The sequence below is a fragment of the Gadus chalcogrammus genome, chromosome 1, assembly GCF_026213295.1.
Source record: "Gadus chalcogrammus isolate NIFS_2021 chromosome 1, NIFS_Gcha_1.0, whole genome shotgun sequence".
NCBI lineage: Eukaryota > Metazoa > Chordata > Actinopteri > Gadiformes > Gadidae > Gadus > Gadus chalcogrammus.
The window spans coordinates 5,551,924-5,561,923 of NC_079412.1; the positions used below are offsets into that span (position 1 = coordinate 5,551,924).

General features: G+C 49.0%; 1 protein-coding gene across 1 annotated transcript in view; it reads right to left on the bottom strand.

Moving 5' to 3' along the window:
* The window catches only part of dnah1 (dynein, axonemal, heavy chain 1), a 47,831-nt gene that overhangs the window by 1,731 nt on the left and 36,100 nt on the right, over nt 1-10,000 (bottom strand). Inside the window, exons 64-75 of the mRNA XM_056602229.1 lie at nt 9,812-10,000; nt 8,747-8,891; nt 7,118-7,276; nt 5,866-5,997; nt 5,537-5,707; nt 5,226-5,405; nt 4,748-4,924; nt 4,196-4,366; nt 3,606-3,736; nt 2,570-2,714; nt 1,843-2,049; nt 1-219 (exon numbers count right to left, since the gene is read on the bottom strand). The exon at nt 1-219 is cut by the window's left edge and continues 16 nt beyond it; the exon at nt 9,812-10,000 is cut by the window's right edge and continues 8 nt beyond it. Coding sequence (XP_056458204.1) covers nt 1-219; nt 1,843-2,049; nt 2,570-2,714; nt 3,606-3,736; nt 4,196-4,366; nt 4,748-4,924; nt 5,226-5,405; nt 5,537-5,707; nt 5,866-5,997; nt 7,118-7,276; nt 8,747-8,891; nt 9,812-10,000 — 2,026 coding nt within the window. The remainder of the gene's footprint in view (nt 220-1,842; nt 2,050-2,569; nt 2,715-3,605; nt 3,737-4,195; nt 4,367-4,747; nt 4,925-5,225; nt 5,406-5,536; nt 5,708-5,865; nt 5,998-7,117; nt 7,277-8,746; nt 8,892-9,811) is intronic.

Here is a 10,000-nt window from a genome sequence, read left to right on the forward strand (position 1 = left end):
CTTATAGATGGGGCAGATGTAGACCCCGCTGATCGGGGGTCTGCAGTCGGCCTGGGGGATCATCCATATGACGGCCATCTCGCTGTAGAGCTCCTTGGGCCGGGAGGTGGCGAGCTGGGCGGTGTGGGAGTCCCAGCGAGCCCCCTCCAGGTACAGCCCGTGGACGTAGCAGCCCCGGGACGGCAGCGCCACGATGTCAGAGGCTGGGGTAGTTATCACCTGGGGGAGGAGGAGGGGAGGTAAGGGGAGCGATGGAGTAGGCTGGGGGGGTAGTTATCACCTGGGGGAGGAGGAGGGGAGGTAAGGGGAGCGATGGAGGAGGCTGGGGGGGTAGTTATCACCTGGGGGAGTAGGAGGGGAGGTAAGGGGAGCGATTCATTCTACAGCCAATGAGAGAAAACAGAGATTGAGCGAGAGAGAAAGAGAGAGACTGAGCATTCATGGTATGTTTTGGTATTCATAATGTATTATTGATGTTAAATTCAACTGAAGTTCATTTTATGCGGTCCTTAATGCAATTTTAATTTGTTAATGTTGTGATTGTTAGCTGCTTTAGAAATAGTGGTTCGCCAATAATCCTAATGAGGCAAATACCTTTATCCCACTGCCGTCGTCATGTCAAACTAATTATAGAATTACTTGACATTGCACTTGACCAACTTCACCGACTTCCCACCCAGACTCATTCACATTGTGTGTTTCCCCATGCTCAAAACCACTCATCCGGGGTCGGGTCACGGGGGTAGCAGCTCTAGCAGGGGGTCCCAGACTTCCCATTCCACAGTGACCAGCTCTGACGGGGGGATCCCGAGGCGTTCCCATGCCAGTGTGGAGATATAATCTCTCCACCTAGTCCTGGGTCTTCCCCCAGTGGGCATCCTCACCAGATGAACCCCCTCAAGCTCTACTCTGAGTTCCTCACGGAGGACTGAGCTTCTCACCCTATCCCTAAGGGAGACGCCAGCCATCCTCCTGAGAAAACCCATCTCGGCCGCTTGTAGCCGCAATCTCGTCCTTTCGGTCATCACCCATTCTCCTTGACCATAGGTGAGGGTTGGAACGGTTATCTACCGGTAGATCGAGAGGTTTGCCTTGCGGCTCAGCACTCTTTTCGTCACAACGCTGCAGTAAAGCAAACGCGATACCGCCCCCGCTGCTCCGATTCTCCGGCCGATCTAACGTTCCATCGTACCCTCACTCGCGAACAAGACCCAGAGGTATTTGAACTCCTTAACTTTGGCTAAGGACTCCCTACCCGGAGAGGGCAATTCACTGGATTCCTGCTGAGAGTCATCCCCTCAGATATAGCGGTGCACAGAGATAGAGACAGAGAAACAGAGATAGAGAGTGAGAGAGAGATAAAGCGAGAGAGAGAGAGGCAGGGGGAGAGAGAGAGAGAGAGAGAGAGAGAGAGAGAGAGAGAGAGAGAGAGAGAGAGAGAGAGAAAAACAGAGGTAGAGAGCGAGAGGGACAGGGGGAGCGAGAGAGAGAGAGAGAGAAAGAGAGAGAGAAATAGAGAGAGAGAGAGAAAGAGAGAGTAAGAGAGAGAGAGAGAAAGAGAGAGAGAGAGAGAGAGAGAGAGAGAGAGAGAGAGAGAGAGAGAGAGAGAGAGAGAGAGAGGGAGAGAGAGAGAGAGAGAGAGAGAGAGAGAGAGAGAGAGAGAGAGAGAGAGAGAGAGCAACAGAGAGAGAGAGAGAGCAACAGAGGGAGAAAGAGAGATAAATAGAATAGAATAGAATAGAATACGAATTTATTGTCCAGTCTGGGCCGGCAATGTGGTTCCTGGCGAGCGAGCGAGAGAGAAACGGAAACAGAGGGTGGTGCGAGAGAGGTGACGAGGACCTTAAAGGTGAAGCCGATGGTGTCTATGGAGAGCCGGGAGCTGCGGGCGTAGTTCTGCAGCGTCCCGGTGAGGAAGGCCTGGGGGAAGAAGAGGCCGGAGATCCAGAAGACGGCGGGGGGGCCCTCAGCGATCCAGCACTGCATGAAGCCGACCCTCTGCAGCAGGTCGGCCACCCAGGAGGCCAGAGGCTTCAGGGAGGGGTAGGCCTGAGGGAGGAGACACAGCACGGTGGAGGCACCAGGGCACTACCAGGCCTTTATGTTTGGTTTTCTGAGTGTTTTTTGTTTGTCTGTACAGTCTGTGTACGTGTGTGGGTTTCTGTCTGCTTGTATGTCTGCCACGTGTGTGTGTGTGTGTGTGCGTGTGTGTGTCTGTTTGTGTGTTAACTATTTGTCTGTTGTATGTGTGTGTTCGTGAGTGTCTGGTTGTGTGTGTTAACTGAGTGTATGCTTTGTGTGGGTGTGATTGTGGTCTATGGGTTTGAGTGTCTTTTTGTATGCGAAATTTGTGTGTGTGTGTGCTATCCGAGTATCTGTTGTAGCTATGAATGTGTGTGTGTGTGTGTGTGTGTGTGTGTGTGTGTGTGTGTGTGTGTGTGTGTGTGTGTGTGTGTGTGTGTGTGTGTGTGTGTGTGTGTGTGTGTGTGTGTGTGTGTGTGTGTGTGTGTGTGTGTGTGTGTGTGTGTGTGTGTGTGTGGGCGTGTTTATGTAGTGCTGAGTGTGTTACCTTGGCCATCCACACATCCGGCACAGCGTTGATAAACAGGCTGCAGGCCATCAGCTCCAGTTCAGAGGACATCACCACTAAGCCCCTGAGAGCCTTCACAATGTCACCCAGGGTCTGGGACATGACCGCCAGCAGCTTGTTATACCTGACAGATAGAGCAGGGGAGAGGGGGGCTTGATAGTGATTGATTGATCCAACCAGCTTCTGCTCAAACTTTCCAGAACCTCACAGAAGGGAGAGGGAAAGCAAGAATAAAAAAGGATGTACAGGTTTCAATCTCCTTCCCGCTGCTCGAAATAGATTTGAGGTTCCTGCCCAGTGTACATTAGCCTGGCTCTACCAGACTCTCGTACTTCATTTCATTTGCACAGAGGGTCTGGACCTACTCAATTGAATAACGTTAACTCACCTGAAGGCGGGTGTCTGTTGAAGTTTAAAACTATTGGATCTGCCCAGTGCCACTCGGGATCTGCCATTACCAATAGCTGACGTTTGGCCGGGAATCACGTGGCGCGTGGGATGTAAACAAACCAAAAACCCGTGCGCGAAGATGTCCGTCAACGAGAGCTGACTTTAATGTCATTGTTCTCAGCCACTCCCTCTGTTCGCTGATTGGACGCACAAAATTTGGACGGAGAAAACCCACTAACAAACCGCAGACCCAGACGTAGTACTGAAGGGAAATGAAAATTGAGCAGAAGTACTTAGGCGGGCGGAGCCAGGCTAAGTGTACATAATGTACAGTAACAACGTTATGGTCGTCTTACCACTACAATGTTCTAGGGATAAATGGGGTTTCATACAGTGATAAATGCAGAGCTCAATACAGTGATTTAGTCATTCAGACATAAAGTGACTTCAGCGGTCACCAAGAAGTGAATAAGTCATGGCGTCCTAGAGAAGCATCTTGCCCTAGGGACGGCTCCAGGTAGACTGGTGGACATGAGGGGATCCAACCCTGGCCCTTCTGGTGGGGAGAAAGGCCCCAGCCACTACATTACCCTGCAGTATTCAACAGAGAGCTTCACATTGTTACCTGATCACCTCCTGGAGCAGCACAGTGTTCATCGACTCCTCGTAGAGGACCGGGTACTTGGACAGCACCTCCCGGATATCGATAGGCTTGGGAATTTTCTCCACAATCCCAGACACAATCTCCTCCACGATCTGCGGCGCATAGACACAGAAGGGTGTGTTACCAATCGGCAAGGTCTGCTCTCCGGTCACAGCGAAAGCAGTCCCGTGTTCAATGGGGGCTGTGAAACACACACCACTGGGTGGGTACTGAGCATTGCCTCAGGGACTCTTGCAGGGCCTAAAGTTAACTCTTTTTCAGATCCACCAGCCACTGTGGCAGGTGTTGGTTCACCCGCCATCTTCCCCACCATTTGTTGTAGAAAATAAATAAACGCAAACATGGTTCCGGTTGAAGCGAAAAGTGTTTCCAGTTCAAAATCAAGTTTCAACATAACGGTAATAATAGTTTTTGTTTGATATAGTTTGTCTGAAAATAAAAACTACGGTGGCCACTCATGGAAAAATAGTTACAGATAATAATAATGGCTATGTCTCTAATTAATAACTCCTAAAGCCTCTCCTTTTGACGAGGGTTCCCTGAGTGTGTACCTCTTCCTGAGCCCTGCCCCCGCTGGCTGCGGCTCGCGGCTGCAGTTGAACCACTGCTCCCAGCAGGGCGAAGGACTCATTCTGGGCGAAGCTGATGTTGGCGTTGTCATGGAGACCAAATATCTCCGGCGTATCGTTGATAGGCAGGCTGCGGATGTAGGCCAGGTAGTCCTGGAGACGGAGCGTGAGCATGGGGAGATTAAGGGCCTGTTCTACAAGACCTCACTGCTGACCCCGACCCACGGGAGCTACATCTGCCCATCGATGAGACCCCCGTGTCTACGGACTGACTTTAGATTAGTCTGACGGCAGACGAGCTCAGATCTTCACTTTCTTAAACTTAATATTTGTTTTTTGATCCGCAAGAGTTTAACTGGTGAACATAAACTCGGCCAGTGGCATTTAAAAATGTCTGTAAAGGTGACAAATCAACACGTGGGGACTATTTGCGGTATAATACTCAGGAGACAGGATGTGACTCGGCCCCATGCAGTTTCTGTTCACACAGATGTTGTGCTATAACACAGCTGCTGGATGCGTGATGAGTCCAACCTGGATCCCCAACTGGGTGTCGATCTGCCGGTAGTCCCCGGAGACGGTGTAGAGGTGTCCGGGGTTGAGGACGGTAGGGCAGTAGAAGTCCTCCAGTACGTTTAGGAGGCATCGCCTGTCCCAGTCGTCTGTCACGCGGCCACCGTAGTTGACCTGGCCCGCAGTGTATTTCAGCACCTAGAGGCCAGACAGGAGTGTGGAGGTCAAAAGGTCAAGCTCTCGTTTCACAAACGGTCATCCACTTGAGATCTGCACTATTGTCTAGCATAAGGAGAGGGACTTCTGATCAGTAATGAGTGTAGCTACCAATCAATCATTTGATCAAAAGCTGTCAAGGAGGTTTAGCTTATTATATTGTATTTAAGCTTATGATATTGTATTTAATAGTTTATTATTGATGATTAGGTTAAGGATGAAAGGACAAGAGCAATGAAATAAATTGCATTGAAATGTAACCTACTGTACTGTTCCAGCCTACCTTGTATGGGATGTCTTGGTATTCGTCCAGGAACATGTGCAGCTGGCTGATGCAGATGCGCAGGTCGCCGTCTGTGAACTCGTAGGGGATATTGAAGCCCAGGGGGCCAAACTTCCTGCGCTCGATGGCGTTGCCGTGGAACAGACACAGAGAGAGGAGCAGCGACTTGAACTCTTGAGCCTGGAGAGAGAGAGATGAGAGAGAGGGGATTGAAGGGAGGGAGAAAGAGAAGCTACATCTACATGCCAACTCTACCCTGCCAAGACATCCAGCGTCAGAATATACAGGGTACATGACGTGATGGGTGAGACCTTGGAGCAGGAGCTCAGGAAGTCGTCGGTGAGGCTCAGGTAGGTCTTCAGCAGGTTGGCCTTGATCCCCCGGGGGGGCTCGATGGTCATCTTCGAGCCGTTCTGGAGGATGGAGACGGGGAACTTGTTGCTGGGCATACTGGTGAGCCACAGACGGAAGTCTCTGTGCACCTGAGGCAACAGGAACACAGGATACAGGTTGGGAATGGGTTACATTGACGTATCTACTGATGTATCCATCGGTGAGTGTGTGTTTGTGTGTGAGTAGATGCTGTGTGTGTGTCTGTGTTTGCGCGTGTGTGTGTGTGCGGTGACTCCAGTGTCCTGACCTTATCCGGTTGGATGTTCTCGATCAGTCTCTCCAGGGAGGGCATCCAGCTTGGCGCCAGGTGACAGTTCTGAAGGAACGACCATTTACCCGTTTCCATGGCGCTGTGCATCAGGGCCTCCGCCCAGGGGCCCTGATCGACAGATAGTAGACACACACACACACACACACACGCACACACACACGCAAACACACACAATTATGCACACAACCAGGCAGAAACGCACACACACACGCATATGAATGCATACACACACACACACACACACCCACAGACACACAGTGAGTATAATATTATTTAGTCTTATGAACACATGGTCATGGAATTGTAAGACACAAATTGAGTAGGGAGGCAGTCCCCCGTCAACATGTTGTGCTGTTAGTTGTGTCCCTCATCTCCACTCGGAGATGAAGGGCCCCTTTGTTGCCTGCAGCACAATGGAGCTGGTCAGCCACTATTAACACGCTGATGTAAAAGGCCATAATCCTGGAATACGGCCATTGGGAATGAGGTCTTTCCCAGGGGAAGATCTGTTTGTTTTTTGTTTAACTTGTGTGTCACAAAGTCTGAGTTGGAGTAGGAGTATCCCAGTAGATTGGTTGTTCCTGAGCTGCGTTCTTTCTGTTTGTTTTGATATGGCGCTGTTCTGCGTGTCCTGTAGTGTTCCTCCAGCACATCTGTGACCTACAGCGCTGTCCTCAAGCTTTAAATAGACACAGGCTAATTAGCACCTTTCCTGTCCAGATGAACAAACGACAACGACCTGCTTCTCAAACGAGAACAGAGAGACAGAGAGTGAGAGACAGAGAGAAAAAGAGTGAGAGACAGAGAGAGACAGACAGAGATAGACCGAGAGAGACAGAGAGTGAGAGACACACAGAGGTAGACTGAGAGGCAAAGGGAGAGAGAGACAGAGAGAGAGACACTGAGAAAAAGAGTGAGAGACACAGAGATAGACTGAGAGGCAAAGGGAGAGAGAGAGACAGAGAGAGACCGAGAGAGACAGAGAGGGACCGAGAGAGACAGAGAGAAAGAGAGTGAGAGACACAGAGATAGACTGAGAGGCAAAAGGGAGAGAGAGAGAGAGAGACAGAGAGATAGAGAGTGAAAGACAGACAGAGGTAGACTGAGAGGCAAATAGAGAGAGACAGAGAGAGAGACAGAGGTAGACAAACAGAGCAAGAGGGAGGTTTTGGATGAATGGGGAGATGAGGGAGGCGTTCAGGGCCAGTGAGTTCCCCACAGCTTGTACCTGGCCCTGGCCCAGGGAAATGGCATTCATCTTCTTGGAGAACTTCATGGTGTCGGCAAACTTGTAGAGGTCTGCGGCGGGGTCGGTGCCAGCGGAGAGGACGAAGATGAGGGGGGTGGAGGGGGAGGAGTCCTTGAAGACCACCGCCAGGTCTGAGGTCTGGGTGGAGACACCACCACACACACTAGTTCATTCCTCACTCTCGGGCCAAAGGGCCGCAGACCCCTAGGCTCCATCTTGGTTCCAGGTGGGGGAACTGAAAGTGGAACTCCCCCACCAAGCGTTTAGAACCATGATGGCAGAAAGATGCATGAGGCCGATACATGATTAAGGGTCGCCCTATCTTGCACCCAGCGCAATTTACTCTCCACCCCGACGCATGTATCGTTGCTAGTTTGCAGAGGGGTGTTCCGGCGCAAATGATACTTGGTTCTATTTTAGAGATCCAAAAAGCAATTGAGCCACTGGCCGGAAGTACCTGGTCTAAATGCACTAGCGGATGGCACAGTTGGTGTTGCTATTTTGATGTGCCATGGCAGGGCGGAACTGCAACATAAGCCTACAGTGTGTAGGCTTATGTTGCAGTGTAGTACACACACGTAGGCTATACACAGCACAAACGTGCAAGCGATTAGCCAAATTTAAATATTATGATTTTTCTTATGATTTTCTCCATAGGGGCTGCAAGAATGAACACTGTAGTAATATGCCATGCGTTAAAATAATAACAATAATAAAGTCAAAGGTATATCCCAGCCAAAACAACAAAATCTTGTTTTAGGGTAAATTATTACGTTGGTTCAATTATTTGGGAAAGAACAGCTGATACAGCGGTTAGAAGTTGTACTTTTAAAATATTGCATCTGCAAACACAGCACAGCAAACACATATTTTCTTGACACAGACATCGTGTACAAGCCCATAACTTTTAGGATTGATGAGTATTTGATTTGATTGAGAAAAGTTTTACCGCGAGTAAGTGTTTAAAAGAATGAATGAATGCGTGGTTTGGTGCGCAGTTCAACTATATGTGTGCATCCATCTGTTTAAACAAACACATACTAAACACGTAACGCATAATACAGTCAATGGCAATGCACATTAACGGGGGGACACATGCATATTATGAACACAAGTGTCGATAACGATGATCTTTACAATACTGGTAACAAACAATGTTTTTTAATGTATTGCCGCATATCAGTAAATAGAGCCACGGCCACAGGAACGAATATCATGGGCTGTGTGTTAAGTTCTCTTTGCCGAGATTGACATGACAACTCAGTGTTTCTGAAGTTGTAGCATGAAACACTATTCCATGTGTGAATTAGGCCTATTATTTGGACATAAACTGAGCCATTTGAAGTTTGAAATCATGAATCCTTCTCAGGGGAGACTGCCAACGCCCTGTCAAAACATCAACTCGTCAAGTTCAAATGCACTCATGGCTCTTAGGGATGGTAGATGGAACTCTCATTGTTAATCTCATTTATCAGCTGTTATAATAGCAACAGCGACCGAGATCCGACAACAATGCTCCTTGCGTTTCGCGTTTCATACGTCATACTAAAATAGGGCCCTTAGTGTCTAACTGTCAGACGCGTATTCAGCATACAACATGTATCTAACCTGTGGCTCTATGAAGCGCTGTCCCAGCTGGGAGGACACAAAGTCCTGCAGGCCGTGGGTCAGCCGGTCGGCCCTCAGACAGCGCAGTAGCAGCAACCTCTGGAACGGAGTCAGCGTGCTGCCCAACGGCCCAGTGAGAGGCTCCCTGACACACAAACAGACACCGTCAGACAGACCCGAGCCAGAAAGACAAGAGAGAGAGGAAAAGCAGACCGACGTCCGCACTGATTCCTTCAGGCAGAGTCCCGAGAAAGGCTGTGTGATTGTGTGGATGAACCGTTGTGAGTCGCTTTGGACAATAGCGTTTGGTGAGACCTGGTGATGCCCAAGCATCAAGACCTTGTGTCTGCCCCAGCATCAAGATCTGGAGTCTGCAGAGTCATCGCTAGACAAGGTGACGTCAGGTGACAAAAAACTTGTCTACCACATTGAACTCATCGGGATAAGGCAAGATATTCCTGTTTTTCTTACAATCAATCACCTGAAAACTGAAGACTGATAGATGGGGTAAGCGTTTAATTGCTAATGGCCACAATTTAAGATGACCATTGTAGCTGTTAGTATCTGCTGTGGTGTAATGCATTTACCTGAGATGGGATATATATATATATATTTTTTTTTTTTACTTTTTTTACTTTTTACCTCAGAATCCTTAGATGTTTTTGGGGAATTCTGAAATAATAATCATGAGAATTCTGAGATACAGGGCGAAGGGAAAAGTAAAAGCATTATACTTCTGTAAGTATCAGTGGTACGTAGTAATATCCAACAATGCATAACTCAGCTGCTTTGCAGAATCTACTTATTCCAAGAGGTTTAATAAAATAGGATTGTTTCGTTGTTATAACCTAGGTTGGATATCGGTTGATTGCATTCAATAGGTTGGAATATGTGTTTGGAAACGGAACCCCAAAACAGAAATACCATAAAATAGATTAATAAAAAATTACAAAACTGAAACAACCCTGAACAGAGTAACACACGCGCACACACAACCTAGAAAGTATTGAGACAAGCAGTAACACAGTCCCACACACCTTTACCACGGTGTTGGTGAAGAGGTACCTGTGGGGCTGGCTGCTGTCGAACATCGTCTTGAGGTCCTGCGTGTGTGTGGGGAAGCTGTGGACCAGGCCGCTGAAGCTGGGCAGGGCGCTGAGGGACAGGACGTCCTGCCAGGCACGCTCCGACAGCCAGTCTGACGCCGGGTTAGCCAGCTCCTGGCTCGGCATGCCTCCTGACAGGAGGTAGCTC